The sequence below is a fragment of the Castanea sativa genome, chromosome 2 (assembly GCF_040712315.1).
Source record: "Castanea sativa cultivar Marrone di Chiusa Pesio chromosome 2, ASM4071231v1".
Classification (NCBI taxonomy): Eukaryota; Viridiplantae; Streptophyta; class Magnoliopsida; order Fagales; family Fagaceae; genus Castanea; species Castanea sativa.
The window spans coordinates 23,223,445-23,242,546 of record NC_134014.1 but is presented as its reverse complement, the minus strand read 5'-3'; the positions used below and the strand labels follow the sequence as shown (position 1 = coordinate 23,242,546).

The following is a 19,102-nucleotide window of genomic DNA, read 5'->3' as shown; positions in this document are numbered from 1 at the left end:
CCCAACAAAGTAGGACTCAATGTATTCAAATATTTGATATAATGAAAATATAATCTCACTCTATTTTGAGGATCCAAGACATTATTTTATCTGCACTCTTTTCATTCCTTTGCTATTCCTTAGTTATTTGTTTAACCAATAAATATGTTTATGTATATTTGTGTTATGGAGCTCATGTCTTGTGTACAGATTGGCTTGTAAACGGCCCAACAAAGTCATACTAAGTTAAGCCCAATCCACCAACTATCTTCACTATCCTTTGGAGGCCCAGAATCCTTTTAGACTATTGGGCTTGGGCTCTGTCCAAAGCAGGAACCCACAAACAACAGATCCAACAAAGCAACACCTTATTAACAATCAAAATTTTCCCAACACACCGCAGTCCAAATGAAGAAACTTAGTTTGTAGTCACTTTCAGTTTCCACAATGGCATTCATGGAAAAGATAGTAGATTAGTGGGTTGTATTGCCCTATAATAAGAACCAACTTTAAACTTCCCCCCCCCCCCCCCCCTCTTCCCTAAATAGAGTTTCTAGCATGTCTTCCTAAATGGATGATGTTCACATAATTGATGGGTATGTATTGTTATGGGCTGCAAATTTAATCAATTTGTTATGATTTTAATGTCTCACACAACTTAAATGCAAGTTTAGTCATACGTATATAAGCTCCTGGACATTCTCCCCTTGCAAACTAGTTTTCCAGAGTGAGTTCTACTCACAGGTTTATAGCACAATTTATTGGGAAATTGAAGTGCAACCATGTGCCAAGTTACTCTAGTATAACAGGACAATAGTCTCAACTATTAATATTACAATATATACAAGTTGTATGTGTGTGTATATATATATTAATTGTATATTTAAATATGTTTAAATTTCTATTGAAACCTAATGCTTTATCCCAACCTACATTCTGATTTTTTCCTCACAGTGAAATAAAATAAAATAGCTGCTTCAGTACTTGTGTCAAGCCTGACAGAAAGTTACTTATATTGGTATAATTTTGTTCCACTCAGAAATTCCGCTACCATTGATGCAGCATTTTGCAATATCACCAAGCTTTGCGAACTCCATGATCTTGCATTTGTTATTTTGGAATATCTAGCCAACTATCTATATAAAATTGAGAAACTTAGTCATAATGATCTAAGGTTCTGGGCCTTCTGACAAGTGGTGCATCCCTTAGGAAGGAAACAAGAATTCCCTTTATTTAACCTTCCAACTCATAAAAATTAAAATATTTATGTTCATGTATTATCATGTATTAATTAATTGTCATGTGTTAATGGGGTAAATGCATTGAATTTCATGCATTGATTATCTATAGATGGTGCACTAATTATTTATATAAAATGAATTTATATGTTTATTTTATAAAATTTATATAAAATTGTTATCAAAAGGAAAAAAAAAAAATTGATTTGGAATATGACATTATTCCTCATGTTTAGTTTTAGATTTTTTTTTTTTTTTGCAAAAATTTATTTTTTTAAGAAAAAAAACATATCAAAAGGCAAAAACAAATTTAATAACACATGCAATAAAAAAAATATAAATAATTGTAGTGTAGCTGAAATGAGAATATTAAGATGGATATGTAAAAAATACATGGTAAAATAGAATTCGAAATGAGAAAATCTGCTTAAAGATAGAGTAACCCTATTAATGAAAGATGAGAGAGAGTGGCTTAATCATGTTCAAATTAGAGAGATTGATGCACCGATAAAAAAGAGTAAGTTGATTCAAGTCGAGCGAATGAAAATGGTCTAGGAAGACCAAAAGTAACAATAGTAGAAGAAGTAGATATATGCCCATCAAGGAAGTGATAGAGTATAACTTTAGACAGAATAGAATGAAAAAAAAGAATACATGTGGCTGACTTTAACTAATTTCTTAAGAATCCATAGCTGACCCTAAAATTTGGGACTAAGGATTTGTAGTTGTTGTATGCTTAAATTAATTGAATATTAACAACTTTTGAATTCACTAAAATAATATGTTTATAATCTTTTATTAATTAAAAAAAATAACATATCTTAAATTCTTTTTATTGACATAATATTTATATATAAAACTAACATTATAGTCATCAAAATTTGTGCTATGTGTTAAACATAGAATAAATAGGGTAAATACATTTATTTTCATGTATTAATTATTTAATATAATATATTTTTTTATGATTATTTTATAAGATTTATATAAGAAACAATTGATTTTAAACATGGCATTCTTGCTTAAATCAAGCCGTTTTGGCAACAATTTAAACAATGTACAACAAAAGTTAAAAACAAATTTAATCACACGTAATCAAGTATATAAAGATAATGAGTAAAGCTTGGGTATAATTCTTTATTCATAATATATTAGATTTCTCAATTGAATTCAAGCACATAGTTACATTGACCAATGAAACCTAAACCTTGTTATATTTTCTAATGGTAATGAAATTTAATACAACCATATGTTTAAATTTAATTGGGAATCTAATATATTGCACCCAAGAAAATTTTGCTATGTTTTACCCAAAGATGATTGTACACTTAAAAATTATTTATTTATCAGTTCACTAAAATGATTTTTTTTTTCCTTAAGGGAAAAAAAAGAAAGAAAAAGAAATTGGTTCATATTCTTAATTATATTGTCTTTCTAATGTCATAGACATTATTTCTTATAACATATTTCAAAATGCTCTGCACATCAGCAACATATCAAATGGTATAGTAAATTGTAATTGCGAGGAGAATTACATAAATGCCAAGAATCTTGTAGTTTATTATTATTTTTCTTCTAAAAGTTAAAAATACTAACATATTAAATATGCTCTACCCTAGCTCTAATCCACGCTCTCTATTACTTCCCCAAGCATTTAGTACTAGAAGAGGTATCAACTTGCCCAAATGGTGTGGGTAAAAACTTAGTTTAACTTCTATAATATTTTCAATGAAAACATCTTACTTCCAAATTCCATTCTCGACTATAGAATTATCTTTAAAAAAAAAAGGCTAGCCTTCATTTAGGAGTTTATAAAAGAATAAAATGGAAAGGAATAGAATAGAATGGTTATAAATGAATGTAATAAAATGTAACCTATTTAAGTAAAAAAAAAAAGGAATGGAAAAGAAAAAAATGCAATGGAATTAAGTAAATATGTATTTGGATGTAAAGGGAGATAGATGAAATGATTTATGACAATATTATTATTAGACCTTTACTTTAAAATAAATCCCTTAATATATATGGATATTTTGAAAGTTTTAATAAAAATTCATTAAATCTAATTTCATTATCTTAAATTTCATTTTAAGGTAATATGGAAGAGTGAGTGTTACCTCGTATCCATTCTATTATCTCATACTTAAACTCCTAATAAAGCTTTATTAAAACTCCCAAAAAGAAATTTTAAAATTATCTTTTTCATATCTTTTGGTTCTATTCTATTCTTTTCTCTCCGCCTAAATAGAGGTTTAAAGTAAGGATTTTGTTAATATGTACTTTAAGGGTACACAATAATTTTCATTTTTAAAAAAAATTTTCTCAAAAATTAAAAAAGTATTGATAATTTTTTCAATTCTCAAGAGAATGTTTTTAAAAATGAATAGTTTAATACATGCCCTTAAAGTAATACCAATATGGCCTGACCATAGATTCCAGTTAGTTAAAAAAAAGAAAAGGAAAAAAGAAAAAAAAAGGGTCCCACCAAATCCTTATATACGCATTAATTTGTGGTGCATAGCCACTCTCTACTCTCGTCTACTTCCAGCTCCCTCTCTCTCTCTCTCTTCGCGCTGCTAGTGCTATGTCTTTATTCATTTCCAAGCTCTCTTCGCTTCCTCTCTCACTCTCCATTAATGCTTCTTCCTCTCCCTCTAAAGGTACTCCAAAACTTTCTTCTCTCTCTCTCTCTCTCTGTGTTTGTTTCCACTTTCAAAGTTCAACGCATGCATATATATGACTAATTGACTCTGTATGTGGGGAACAGATGGGAACTCAGAGTCTTCGAAGTCAGTGAAGCTGAGAGAAGACTGGAGAACACGTTCCAGACCCATTCCTCCAGGAGGCACCTACCCGGCCAAAGATCATTGCAGGTTAATACAAATATGATATATCTTTTCCTCGTTTTATTTGGATAAATTAGCGATGGTCCCAAAAGGCTGTCGGAAAATTGGTAAATTTAATGACTTAACCATAATTCTAACGTGTTTTGATTCAATTTTGGTCATGCAGTCACTGTGGGTTGTGTGATACGTATTACATTGCGCATGTCAAGAATGCTTGTGCTTTCTTAGGAGATGGCATGTCTAAAATTGAAGTAAGTTGCATTTCTTAATTACATTACTCCTTTAATCATAAATTTCCACTTTTTAAACTATGTTCTTCATTCAATCATTTGTATAGTGCTCTTTAATTATATACCAATTTGGACAAAAACCCATTACAACCGTTTACTTTTAACTAAACATATCTTTCACTTCCTATCTGCACTGCCACTGCTTAATAAGGGAAAAATAAATTTATTTAATTTTTAGAAGGGCACATTTCATGTATAAGTGTGTGTTTTCACATTTATTCATTGTTTCTATGCATGCTGATGGAGTTTTCTATATTTAAGGGGTGAAAAAATGAAAAAAAAAAAAAAAATTTAAAAGTTTGCCTCATATGAACTAGCAATTCACCGATTCCAGTTTTCTATTTGCTTAAATTAGCTGCTGGGTCAACATGGGTTCAAAGTTTAGGCCACAATTCACATTACACAATCTGATTTTTCAGTTCATTTCTTGAGAGTTCGGATTTTACATTCAAGGGAAGAGGAAAGAGGATAAAAGAGAGGCCATTTTCCTTTCACATTTGTACACTGTTTGTATGCATGTTGCACTGAGGAAACAAATGTGTCTTTCATATTTACAATATAATTTTGTGTATTGCGACTGGTGGGAAGACATAATTAAAAAAAAAAATAGAAGTCCATACTTAAACCAACAATGCATCAATTTTAAAGTAGCTGCTGGGTCATTTTCAACTTGAAGCTTGGACCATAATTAATGTTGCAGAATTGGATCTTGGGCATTACTTATAACTAGCATTGCTTCATTTGTTCTATATAGGAAGAATTAGAATGTTGATAGGGAGTTACATATTTATGGTTCAAACTCATCATTTTAGGATGTAATCATTACAAATTTATGCAAAACACTTTGGGGTATTACCAGAAATGGTAATAAGGAGTTAGTGTGACCCTGCATTCTTGGGTCTTTTGCACTTAAGGTCCTTTATTTTGCATCAGTTGCCTTTGAGATGCCTCTTCTTCATTCTTGAGTAGGTTTATATACATGTCATGAATTGGGTTCATAATGGTATCATTTCCTGAAATTGTGAAACTGATTTAAACATTATTAGGATGTAAATTAATCTATGTATGTAAAATTTATTGGACTCATTGTGAAAGCTATATAAAACAAACTGAAGATTAAATTCCATTGGGGGAACTAAAGCTGAATTGCCCAATCCCAACACCTGAATGCCCTTGGGTTATCACCATTGAAGTTCTAATGACCAGTTATTTAATTACAAGAATTTAATGACCAATCATCAATATTGAAGTTCATACGACCAGTCATTTAAATAAAAGAGTATGATGGTAATATACCTCTTCTCTCAAAATCTTAAGTTGATAGGAATGTGTGAATTTAATGGTTGTTCCCATTATTCTTATAATCTCTCTCACGAATGAGCCCAAACTCCCCTTTAGGCCCAACACGTGGAATTTTATTTTACTTTCTTAAATAGGAGGTAGAGTGGAGACAAGGTTTGAACTTAGGATCACCTAATGTAATATCATGATAAATTATTATATCTCCCAAAAGCTTAAGCTGATAATAATGGGTAAATTTAATCATTTAATTGGCTTTCTAATATATATTTTCTTGGGACTGAGGCTATTGTAGGTCTGTGAGTTATATTGTCTCTTTGATATCATATTTGAATTATTAGATCTGATATTCCTAAATCACTATCTACATTTGCAATTCCAAAATTTTGAACCTTTTCAGCGTATTAACTACATTCTACACCTTCTAGTTTAGCATTTTAGTAAATCAGTATAGTTTGTTAATTCTGTCAAACTCGAGTTGCTTTGATACACTTGCTTTAGATATTTAATTATGTATAATTATTTTAATTAATTAAAAAATTAATTTCTTGTTACTCAAGCCTTGTATTAATCTTTTCACCATTCAGGAATTGGAACCCATAGTGCATGGTAGAGGGAGGAAATCAAGTTCCTTAGATGAGACATACTTAGGGGTCTATAAGGAACTGCTATATGCTCGAAAAGTAAAGCCTGTAGAAGGTAATTTTTTTTTTTGTTCTTTTCTGATTTCCTACAATTCTTTTATCTGTTTCATTTGGGGGTTTCTTACTTCCTCTTGAATCTTGATGCACAAACAGCTTGTTTGAGATTTCAAGTATAATGATTTTGACATTTACTATACACTAGGTCATATGAGGTTTGAATTGGTTTTAACTTGCTATCTTTATTTGGATTATACTAATTTGTATTCATATACAGATGGAGAAGTATTGCTCTCCTATCTTATAATCAAAAAGGCAGTATTTTTTTTTTGCCACCCTTTTCCATTGATGATGTCTTGTGACAAATATCTTAAAATATAAAAATAAATAATAAAAAAAGGAAAAAAAGGCCTCTGTCCATGATGCGAATAATTGTGGAGGATATATAGTGCTCTAATGAGAATAGCTAGCAGGGATTCTTTTGAACACTACATGCGTTCTCATAGTTTTTTTCCTTTTCACGTGGAACAACTCAAATTATCTGTTGATTCTATCTATTTATTCTGGTTTTCTAGGCATCCATTTTACCAATTTTTTCATTCCAATCTTGTCTAAAATCATACTTTTATTTTTATTTTTTTCATTTTTATTCTATATGATTTTAATTGTTATTTAGTTTTATAGAACTGTAGTTTTAGTTATAGGAAGCACAAAGTCAGTTCTGCATGTGTTACGTTTATTATTAATCTTTTTCATAATATCCATTTGAGACATCATGCATCTTGTCTCTTTTTAAGTTGAAGCTTTCAAATTAATGTCAATATTATAAACCAGATTTTATGTTAACACTACTAATATCATTTTTGAGCTTTGTTTATGAGACATTAATTTCCATACATCTTTTTATGACTTGAAAATATGGAAGAAAGCATGTTAGATGGTACAGATCTTGGAGAGGCCAGACTAATGTCAATATAGGGTCAAGGGTGACTGGTGTTGGCTTCCCTAACCTTATTTAATGTTGTAAAGTTGTGATTTACAACTTTTTGTGTTGGCTTTAATTCCGTGCCAACTTTGATTGTAAATTTCTTCAATCATTTTTTCCTGTATGTATGTGGATTTCTAATTGTAAGTGATGAGTGTGAGAGGGTGTGAAGACTCAAGCTTCAAAGGATGAACAAGTGGTTTTTGTGAGTGTCTCGTGAGAAGCTTATGCGCGAAAAAGCCACGTGTAGAGCATATAACTGGAAGATGAAGAGTCATGCCAGATTGGAGATTTTCGTGAGTGTCTCGCGGGTTAGGCCAATCCGAGGACTTGCGAAACTCTTTGTTTGGCAAAAAGTGAAGTTTTGCTTTACCAAGTCTTTACTCACATTATATATACCCTCATTACCAACAAATTGTAAGGAGTGCTTTTCAGAAAGAAAACCCTATAAAATACACTTAAGAGTTAGAGATTGTTATACCTACAATCATCTACACATTTCTTTGTGGTTTTCCTCAACTCCTACCTCTCCAACTCTATATTCTTGAGAGGTTGATAGCCCAAACACTTACCACACCCATTGGGTGTAAAGTGAGAATTTGGTGCTGTTAGGAAGCATTGGAAGGAGCCATTTATTGGCGGATGCAATCAGGCTGAATTGCGGGATCCGGAAAGCTAGAGAAGACAAGGCTCCGAAAAGTCAGTTAGTAGCAGGAGCTTGGAGGGCTCAAATACATGGGGTAGACTAGGCTTAGAGGGTCTTTTGTTATTCATATACTTCAACTTTATTCTCTAGTGGATCGATTTCGACTAGGAGGGTCGCGGAGAGGTTTCTTGCTGAGTTCTTCGGTTTCTTCTTCGATAACATGTCTCGGTGTTATTTTGTGTTTGCATATCTCTTCCCTACTCTTAAGCTTTTCATTTATTGTTGATAATGGATAAATATGATTTAGGGTAGTGATAAAGGTTGCTCGCGCTTCTTTACTCTTGTTTTGCACTTAATATAAGTTAAGAGTAAAAGCTATCTAATTGTAATTTGTATTTGGGGGTCTAAACAAGCTATTGTGTATTTACACAAATCTGAGCTTTCAAATGTGTTTTTAATTCATTGTCTAAGTATAATGTCACCAATTAGTTAAAAAAGACATTATATTTTAGGGAAAATTACACTTTTTCCACCCTAAACCATACCCCATTTACACTTGCCCCATGAACTACAAGTTGGTCTTTTGATGCTAAATTTTGTTAGACTTAACCCCAAAACAAATGACAGGGGGTTAAGTGTTACAGAGTTACAACTTTGGGTGATCAATCATGCATTTCGATCGTTCAGGGGGCAAAGTGTAAAATGGGATATAGTTTAGGGTGGTAAAGTGTAATTTTGCCTAAATTCTATGTGAAAGTTTTTTTGTGTATTCTATATCAGTTTTGATGGTTCCTTTGACAGTGAAGTATGGTTTTGCATTTTTCTTTGGTTGAACTTATGCAGACATATGCTACATTTTTATGTAAATTATTATCTGTTGGTTTCATTTCTGTTGTAGGTGAATTCTGTGAAAATTTTGGGCCAATTGAAGTATTGTTTAACTTAATTTTTCTTTGAACTTTCTATGATTATAGGAGCTCAGTGGACAGGGATAGTAACAACTATTGCAATTGAAATGCTTAAATCAGGCATGGTAGAAGCTGTCATTTGTGTGCAAAGGTAGTGATACAAATTTAAAATTGTGGATGGTAGAATTAATGTAAGTGTTTATTGATTATCAATGCTATTTTTAATGTATATTAATTTTTGGACTTCTTTGGCCATGTTATTTTGATTATGACAGTGATCCAGAGGACAGATTCACGCCTAGACCTGTACTAGCAAGGTTTGCATCTAGCTCTTTTGACTTACACTTTGATCTAAGATACTCTTAGTCTCTTAACATAGTCAGTTGAGAGTTTTTATTTTGGTTGTTTACTTACCTTTTCGTCAGAATATAATGCTTACATCTTATTTTTATTTACAATAGGACACCAGAGGAAGTTCTAGCTGCTAAAGGTGTTAAGCCGACATTATCTCCTAATCTGAATACCCTTGCCCTTGTTGAGGTGACTGGTATTCTCTTTCATTGGTGACAATTTTTTTTTTACTATTTCCTTGTGCTTTTGACATCTATTCTTGGTTTTTAATGCATTTTTGATATAAGAACACCAATCTGATTTGAGAACTGAGACTTATGGTTTTCTTAGATTTAATGAAATCCTACAACTTTCCATATGTCATGGCACGATTTTAATTTTTATTTTTTAGGGCCAAATCATATCATAACTTCCATCCCTTATTGCATATATAAATTTTTTATTTTTTCAATGGAGACATTTCTTGGTTTTTATTGATTCATTACAGTTTTAATTTTTACTTTTAGCTTCTTATTTTAATGGTGTAATGTTCCTCTCTTATATTCTTCTTGTGTACTTGGTACCCCCTTGGCATTCTTCTTGAAAATTATTTTACTCGCACACACATACCACACACATACGTATAAAGAAAGAAAAAGAAAAGAAAGAACCTCAGGAGGTGAATGATCATGGTCAGGGTGCTTATTGGAAACAAACGTAGGGTGAGTACTAAGCCAGAAATAAGGCAGGATTTCTCTAGAAACTCAGGTTTTATATGGCATTTAATCATTCTGACTGAGGAAGGTGGATGTCATGTTTATTTTTTTATTTTTAAATTTTCTTCTATTTTGTCACTCTTAATACAGTAACTAGGAGCATGATGAGCATGATTAGTCTTTCATTTCATGTGAGGATTTTCCTTTGTTGATTTAGATAGTAATAAAAGTGTGTTCTAGCTCTTCATTAGCAAATATTAGTGTTCATGGAGAGGTCAACATGACAATTAGCATAGATCATTTCTTCTTAAATGGTTACAATATTGACATGTTTCAGTCTGTTTTGGCAAGGTTGATGGGAAAGTATTGGCATAATTTATTCCTTTTTGGTTATTATTACATGTGTGTGTGTGCTATGCTGACTTGTTTAAGAGTATCTGATTTTCTAGATGGCGGCTCCTATAAGCTCAATTTTATATATTGCTTCAAAAATCTAGTGAGTCAAATATTCATTTCTCCCTTTCAACAGGCTGCAGGCGTAAAACGTCTTCTTTTCTGTGGTGTGGGTTGCCAAGTGCAAGGTATGGCATATAATATGATCTGGGAATTTCTATTTTTGTCTATTTTCTCTATTGTGACTTGTACCATTGTAATGCAGAGTAATTTCTTAAACTGCAGCATTAAGATCTGTGGAGCACCACTTGAATTTGGAAAAGCTCTATGTATTAGGCACTAATTGTGGTAATAAATTCAAATTCAGTTTATTCTTCTTATATTTGGTCAACTTTATAGTTTCAGATTTCAGAAAACTGTTACTCTAGGCCCCCCCAAAAGATATAGATATTGCAAAGGACATTATATCATGTTAGATATGAGTCAGAAAATTGCAAATTTGATGCATGAACATACTGTCTGATAGCTTGGTAAATTTGTGTGGTTGAAAAGTCAAAATATTATACATTTCACCTTGCCCCTGTGCCTTGAAACTGGGTAGCGAAGCAAGTTTTGCACTTGGAATCTGCCAGGCATATAATTTCATTTTACTTACCCAACTGGCATATGTGGGTGACATTTGTGATGAGATTTGAAAATGTTTATTATCTTGTAAACATTATATTTAAGGACAAAGTTTAGCTACAATTTCGTTGTAGCCTAAGGCTACAATTTTGCTCAATATCTTTTTATTGGAGGTTAATTTTAGAAATCCACTTTTGGATTATATCTTCTTCTTATATCCTACATGCTTGCAAAATTTCTAGAAACTTAAAGGTCAATAGCTATGTCATCAATAAATTTTTTAAATTGCAAGTTTTTGTAGTTTAAAATTATGCATAAAATATAAGCTTATAGATCATATAGTAAATAATATTCGATTGACGCAAAATTTGACATGTATTAAAGGCGTAAAGAACATATAATTCAACGGTTAGATTTTAAAAAGTGTAGCAATATTTATTTTATTGAGTAAGGCTACAACCAATTTTGTAGCTAAAGTTTGTCCTATATTTAATACCTGAGCTATAGTTTTCTAATATAAAATTATTCAAGTCGCCCAAAGCACTTGAAAAATAATTTGAATAATTATTAAATTTTGTATGCCACAGTTGATAATGGAACTCGAGAAGGACTGGATAAGTTTCTAAAGGCTGCAAGTAGTGAACCAGAAACAGTTCTTCATTACGAGTTTATGCAAGATTACAAGGTTTGTGCTAAGAGATTCTTTCTTTTGGAGTTTTAAATTAGCGCCTATTGAGCATTTAGGTGGCCGAGTCAAATATATAAATCACTTAGTTATCATTGAGGCACATACTTCGTTCTTTAGAAGAGTCTCACAGTGAATCAAATGCCTAAGAGAAGTGGACAATGTGCTAGCTCAAGTGGCATCTCCTCCCCTTGAAAGTTTAGGATGGTGGGTGAGGTCATGGGTTTAAGATCCACAAGATGTGTAACTTACAAATGGCATTTTTGCAGCCAACCTTGGCATTTAAAGGGCACATGACATAAGTTGAAATCGCAACCCCCCCCCCCCCCCCCCCCCACAAAAAAAAAAAGAGCTTGTTGATTCACTTTTAAAAATAATATTCCTTGAAGTTTTCTTCTTGTACTTCGATAGGTTCATTTGAAGCATTTGGACGGTCATATTGAAGAGGTAAAACAGTCCACATATTTTCAGTTTGGCCTTACAAATCACAATCATGCTGCTTCATCCAGTTCAAATTTTAACTAAAGCAGGTTCCTTATTTCTGTCTACCAGCAAATGATTTGGTTGATGTTATTGCTCCTTCTTGCTATAGGTAATTTCTTCAAGTCTGTTATTTATCACTTCAAATTATTAGTCAGCGCTCATATTATTATTATGTGATTGCTGGTGAATGATGGAAAAAATAAAATGGAAAACTCCTGCAAATTTTCCCTTTTTATTGTTATGAAGGTTGAATTGAGTTATTAGTGTCAAACAGTGATCATCTAGGCAAGATCAAGGGTTTGGCTGATTCATGAAGGGTGTCTGTCCAAACAAGCTGTGCTTCCATTCCTAATGGCAACTTTAGAATGCTTTCTTATATAAAAGATGAATGAAATACTGAATGAAAACATTGACAGAGTGCAATTGACCTGTCACATCTCTTATCTAGGTAGTGCAATTAACCCGTAATTGCACTCACCACTGGAACAGCCATAACTGTATTATTAACAATGAACTCCCTGAAAATGTGCTTCATCCAGTGACTTTGTATTTACAGGATATGTTTCATAACTTACAATTACCACACCAGATGTTTACTTCCAAAATAAATGTTTTGTGACCATTAAAGATTGTTCTAACCATTCAAATTTTTGTTGTCTGGCAGCTGTTTTGACTACACAAATGCCTTAGCGGTGAGTTTTGCTACTCAACAAGTAATTCATCTCAATGTGCATCATATGATTAGAAGGCCTGTGTTAATTCAACAATGAAAGATTGATTTGCTATTACTTTGCAAATTTTGCTACTCAATAATTATTTTATGGGGTCCATGTGTGAAGTCCAATTGAAGTAAAAGTCGTGTGGTTTTAAAGGTTTATGTATGGGTCTTTTAGGGTAAATTTTTTTTTCTTATTTATTGATTATGGTCATATTTTTAGTCATGGTAAATCTGTAATTTCTGCAGTTCTCGCGAATTACAGGTTTTTGGTAATTTATTGAATCTAGAATTTTCTAGGAGATTCTACGTATCTTAGGTTTTACTTTCTTTAACTCCAAGTTAGTCTTTTATTAGGATTTATGTTCTAATCTGGCCTTTGTGTGTGCTTTCCTCCCTTTCTCTTCTCTTCTTCTCTTTTGTTGGGTGCATGTGGGCACCATGGTCCAGCCCACATATGATTATGGCTATAATAAGCAAGGTGGCAGTCAAGCCATATCACTACTGTTCAGATAGGAAATCTAATACTATATATAAAAGCAGAAGCCTTTTACTACAATTAAGGAGGTGTTGACACGTAAGCCAAAAAAAAGCCGTACGGTGCATCTGGGAGAGTCACTTTCATTAAGCGTCTTTCATTAAGCGTCTTTCATTCGCTTTCATTAAACGTTTATTTATAATAAAAAAAACCGCAAACCCTAAGACACAAACCCTTTTTTTCACTTTGACTTCCGCCTCTTCTTTGTTACTCCATAGCCTCACAGACCAGACTCTGATTTAATCTCTTCGCTGCAACTTCATAGCCAGACAGATCCGAATACTGTGTTCCAGACCAACAAACATATGAAAAAGGAAAATCGAAATTTTTTTTAATAGCTAATGCTTGTGAGAGTCCTTGTTTCATTAGGATTAAAAGTTTTAGGTGGTTCTGTCTTATAGGGTTGTGCCACATAAGAAGTATTAGAGAGGGTTGTGCTGCATAAAAAGAAAATAGAAGAAAAGAGAAAGACAGGAGAGTGCAAAATAAATTGTGCAGCCAAGTGTGTGATGCAGTGAGTGCAGTGAAAAAAGAAAAATTGTGTGTGTGAGAGCAAAGAAGATGGAGAGATTTTCTTTAGTCATGAGACATACACAAGAGAAGATTAATTTGGAGTTTTCTCCAGGCATATGTTTTGGGTACTACAGCCATGGGAAGTTGTTGTATTTAGAGTGCAACTGAAGATTCCAATTGAGTTTATATTATTCTTAGAGAGAGATAATATCGTATTTGGTGTGGATCTCCAGTGAGGCATAAACTTGAAAGGATATTTTAATTGATTTGATAATAGTGAAATCACTGCATCTCCATGGAAGTAGGCCACGTAAATCTTGTCTTGTGTGATTGTTGGCGCATATTTTATGTATTTTTCGCATATCTAGGAATTGGGTTAAATTCCTAACATCTTTCTTGTAGTACTGTTTAATGTTTTTGTTCTTACAGGCCCTGGACACCACAAAAATGTTTTTTTTTTCAACTTCAAATCAAGCCCTTTCTTTTACCTATCAAAACCCTAATAGTCCACATATTTTCTTTTATTTTTGATAAGTAATAATGATATAAAAAAAAAGAGTCACCCAAGTATATAGGGAGTAGACAATCAATTACGAAAATTACATAAATCTAGCAATCAACAACTGAAAGTAAAGATTGACTCCTTAAAGCTGACAACCAGTCCATTAGTTCTAAAAAAGAATAACTTGAGATCAGTCATAGTTTTTGTTGTACCTTCAAAGCTCTTGTTATTTCTTTCCTCCAAATACCACACATCAAACAGACAACTTTTCATATGTAACCATTCTGAGTACGGCCAAATTGACCTTGCCAGCAACCTAGTAACTCAACAACAAACTTTGGCATCACTGGCATCACTCAACACATTCCAAACAAACCCAATACCATGGATCAAAAATCTATAGCAATGAAGCAATAGGTGATCAGTTGATTTACCATTACATTTGCACATATAACACCAATCCGTAATCCATACCTTTTTTCTCTTTAAATTGTCAACCATCAGAATTTTCCCCAAGGCTACAGTCCATACAAAGAAAGCTATTCTAGGAAGGACCTTTGGCTTCCATATTCTTTTCCAAGGGAAAGATTGATCATTAGTGCCAACCAAGAGTCGGTGATAACCACTAACCTTAAAACCCTTTTTCTTATCTGGTTTCCAGCAGATCTTATCCTCCCCAATCCCCTTTACTGGCGTGCCATAAATGGTATCCATGAAGCACACCAAGGACTCCAACTCCTAATCCTGTATGGCCCTCATAAAATGCACATTCCAATGAAGGACCCCATTGGTGACCTTCATAAGATCTGCCACACTTGTCTTATTTTCACAGCTGATCCTGAATAATTTGGGATAGGATACTGCAAGAGAACTCACCCTACACCACCGGTCTTGCCAAAACTTCACTTGTGACCCATCGGCATACTCCATAAGGACTAGGGACTATGCTGGTACCCCAACCCTCCCATTCACAATTATACTCCACCTCTATCACTCGCATCTAGAGCGCGTCCCTCTCAAGCCCAAAATGCCACAATCACTTCCTAGCAAAGATTCATTAAAAAGTCTTAAACTCCTAGTAGCCCACATATATTTTCTTCTACAAAACAGCCATCAAATAACTTATCAAACCAACTTTTAATTACTAACACAACTCCATAACCCTTTCTTCAACAACTCTAAATCCTATTTTCACAAATCCTCCAAACCCTAAACTCACCAGAAATTACACGCAGACAAATTAATTCCCCACGTCAAGTCATTTCCTATGATGCTTAATATTTGCTGAACTTTCTCTTTACTAAATAAGAGCACTATGAGAGACCTTTTTTTTAGACATTTTACTGGCTTCAATGATGTCAAGCGATGTTGTTATCTTTGAGGAGTATTTTTTATGTGCATTTGAATTTCATCATGCCCCCCCTTCAGCATCCATATTTTGTCAAGTGTTTTAATTAAATAATGATAGTTTTTAAGTCTGAATTAGATTCAAAGAGGACAATGTAATTTAGTATATATGAGAAATCTAGAAACCTTGCCTGCTTGAATAAAAAAAAAAAGAATGTCAGTGATATTTTGAGACGTTATAGGTGAATTGGACAGTGTTTGATGTAGGCAAATGAAAACCCTCAATAAATTCTTCCTAGCCATTTGGAATTTGATAAAATCCTTATTAATTTTTGCTATTTACATGGCCCAACTGTTGCTAACCATGGATGTCTTGTGCAATTTTGTCTTCCATGCTTAAAAATCTATTTAGCTGAATATTCTAAGGAACCTTTATGCTTAATATTATTTATAAGTTGGAAAGCTCTTACCCGTTGCACACATATACATGTTACCTTTTCTCTAATTTTGTGTTTTATACAATTCCACATCTTTATACACAAATACAGGTGATAACTTATTTTTTCAATAACTAATTAAATTTGCCAGCCTGTTTCAAGAATCATGGTTGCATGTATTAGAATTCATCTTGGATCTGACTTTTTGTCCTGTAAAGCAGCAGCAAGAAAGAAATGCTACACTTCATTGGTTGTATAATGCATATCTCTCCAATTGCAGGATCTGGTGGTTGGATACATGGGTGTGCCGAAATATTCTGGAATCAGCATGACACAACATCCACAGTATGTTACAGTCAGGTAAATATCATTGGATATTCTTTTCCCCTCCTTTGTGTGTGTGCTTATCCTTGATAGCTATCATCATTCTATGCTACTTCAATTTCTAATTCATGCTGACGCCAGTATATCACCATTTTTACAAGCTAAAATTCATTCATCTGTTTAAAATTTTTAATGGCAGAAATGAACGTGGAAGAGAAATGCTGAGTCTGGTGGAAAACCTTCTGGAGATTACTTCTACAACTAGTAGTGTAAAACTTTTAGCTCTATCATAGTTGGTTGGCTTTAAAGTTATCCTAAGATAATTCTACTAAAACAAATACACTACTATAGGGTGACCGACGACCATTCGTTGTGGAGACTGTTAAGGCAGATGATAATGCTAAGTTAGGTATGTGTGCTGTGGTTTTTGTTATTATTAATTGGAATCTGTTGCACACTTGCACTTGAGCTTCAGAGGTATAAGCTCATTGACTGGATATGTTGCATGATAATGTACCACTTGGCCTAAGGCTTAAGATAATAGGAAGAGGTGGGTTTAATTATTTAATCAACATGCTAACACTCCTCATTTGAAACCAAACTCAATGATGAATGGGTCCAACACTTTGATTTTCTAAGATTAAAAATATTAGGTAAAGTGGAGACAATGTTAGAATTTAGTACATGTAGTCTTTGATGCAAGGAGCACCAAAGTCATTTAAGATTTTATTTTAGAATTTTATTTTATTTTTTCAATTTGGGTTTTTAATGTTGAGGGCTTCATGGAATTTAATTGGATATTTCCATATGACTGTTATCCTTAAAATCCTATTTAACTAATGCTCGTGCAAAGGTGAAAGATACTAGAGTTTGAATAAGAATTTTATGAGTTGAGAATGTGCTCTCGTTTGTTTGGTACTGATGCCTAACTTTTTTTTTGCTTGGTGCTAATTCCAGGCAAGCCCCTAAGTGCTGATTCTTAGGGTTTATCATTTTTTTTTGGCTCAATTTTCCTGTTTATCCCCTAGTTGATATTGTTCGACCTCAGTCTAATACCATGATAAATTACTGGATGTTTTAAACTAATAGAAAATTGAGAATTTAATAATTTGGTCTATATTCTAAGTTTCTAACATTGCATTTGTTTGGAGGTGTATGATTCTGTAAGATGAGCTTGATGCTAGAATTACATTAATATTGGACTATTTGTTCTGAAGGATTTACATTTCATTTATGTACAAAATCTTCCACTATTGCTAGTTAACATCATTTAAACTTGACTCTAGAGCACAATTTCCCATAATGTCTTGTTCTGCAAATTATGTAAGTGGTCATGAATTTCATTTTCTTTTTGGGTGATAACTGATAAACTTCACTAAAAGGAAATGAAATGCATAAAACTTACTGAATATTCATACCTAACATTTTCCTGTACTTTGTGTACAAAGAATGCAGCTCATTAAAGTTCCTGAGTGAAATATGCCAGTTGCTAATCTTCTATTGGGCTGATACGTCTCTTGTATTTGTCAGGGAAAGGTCCTTCTGAGCCTGCCCCAAAGTTGATTGGAAATTTGATAGCTTTTATCCTAAACTTGGTGAACCTTTTTCCATATTGCTTTTAGTAACAGAAAGCATCTATCTTCAAGATTTTATTTTGACTTGGTTCTTTTGATCAGATTGGCCCAAAGGGTCTGGAATTTGCACGTTACTCCCTTGATTACCATACCATCCGAAACTATTTGTATGTAAACCGCACATGGGGAAAAGAGAGGTAAGTTATTGTGAGTAATGAACTTATAGTCTGTTTGAGCACAATGCTTCTCTCCCACACCCCCCCCCCCCCCAACAAAAAAAAAAAGAATTTTTATGTTTGAAATTTAAATGAATGCAGAGCTGATAGGCACATGCCTTCATATGCAAAGAAAATCGTGGATATGTACAACAGGAATGGTGAAATTGAAAAGATGTTTTCCAACAAGTAACTGTGTTACATGTTGAAGACAAGATCGGATGCTTCCATGAAAGCAAAATCATTTTTTCCCTGGAAGATATAGTCAAAGCCTTGCGGAAAAGTATAACTGTTTGATTCTCTCCATGGAAAGAACTTGGGTTTGAATCTCCCTTTGTTGTAGAAGACAAAAAAGGAAATGTATGGCTTTCCTCTAGGATCAGAAAAACCAAAAAGAAAACGAAAAAGGTTGTTCCTAATATTAAATAAATAAAAAATTATTACCTTTTTTGAGACATTTTGTGAATTCTAGATTTGGGTTAACCAACTATGATGTTGTCTGGCTTTACATTAAGAATGCCCATATATAGCTTTTTAAGGCGTTTAAGCTCTTTATGTGGTTTTCCATGGGTGTTTGAAAAAATCCCAAAAGGGCTTAAGGCTGCCCAGAAAGCTCAAAAACTGCAATAAGCTTTTTTTAATTTTGTATCTTTTTCCTTAATGTAAGTAAACCAATCTGAAGTGAGAGTCAAGTGGGAAGCAACAAAGTCTTGAAATAAAGTGTTATAAGAATTAAGGTAACACACACAGACACGCAGACACAATTGGTACTCAACATGTGCTTACTCGTAACTATGAGTTTTAAGAGTCAAGAGGTGAAGCAACAAAGTCTTGAAATAAAACCAAACGATTTTTAGGGTAAAAAACATAAAAA

The 19,102-nt window shown here is 33.0% G+C and overlaps 1 protein-coding gene across 1 annotated transcript; it reads left to right on the top strand.

The window, feature by feature from the left end:
- The first annotated feature begins 3,745 nt into the window (after positions 1 to 3,745).
- Positions 3,746 to 18,685, top strand: LOC142625758 (7-hydroxymethyl chlorophyll a reductase, chloroplastic). The gene is made up of 19 exons (XM_075799470.1): positions 3,746 to 3,877; positions 3,985 to 4,090; positions 4,230 to 4,314; positions 6,240 to 6,351; positions 8,899 to 8,983; positions 9,108 to 9,149; positions 9,294 to 9,372; positions 10,408 to 10,459; positions 10,557 to 10,619; positions 11,483 to 11,580; positions 11,992 to 12,027; positions 12,111 to 12,172; positions 12,728 to 12,755; positions 16,396 to 16,475; positions 16,639 to 16,708; positions 16,791 to 16,848; positions 17,970 to 18,034; positions 18,116 to 18,210; positions 18,331 to 18,685. The coding sequence occupies exons 1-19, from the start codon at positions 3,802 to 3,804 to the stop codon at positions 18,419 to 18,421; spliced, it is 1,383 nt and encodes a 460-aa protein (XP_075655585.1). The 5' UTR covers positions 3,746 to 3,801; the 3' UTR covers positions 18,422 to 18,685.
- The last annotated feature ends 417 nt before the right edge of the window (positions 18,686 to 19,102 follow it).

Bases quoted from the DNA above. Each gene is read 5' to 3' on its own strand.
- LOC142625758 (XM_075799470.1), top strand. From the start codon at position 3,802: ATGTCTTTATTCATTTCCAAGCTCTCTTCGCTTCCTCTCTCACTCTCC. The intron at 16,709-16,790 runs GTAAAACTTTTA...ACACTACTATAG, and splicing joins TTACTTCTACAACTAGTAGT to GGTGACCGACGACCATTCGT. The intron at 16,849-17,969 runs GTATGTGTGCTG...TGTATTTGTCAG, and splicing joins AGATGATAATGCTAAGTTAG to GGAAAGGTCCTTCTGAGCCT.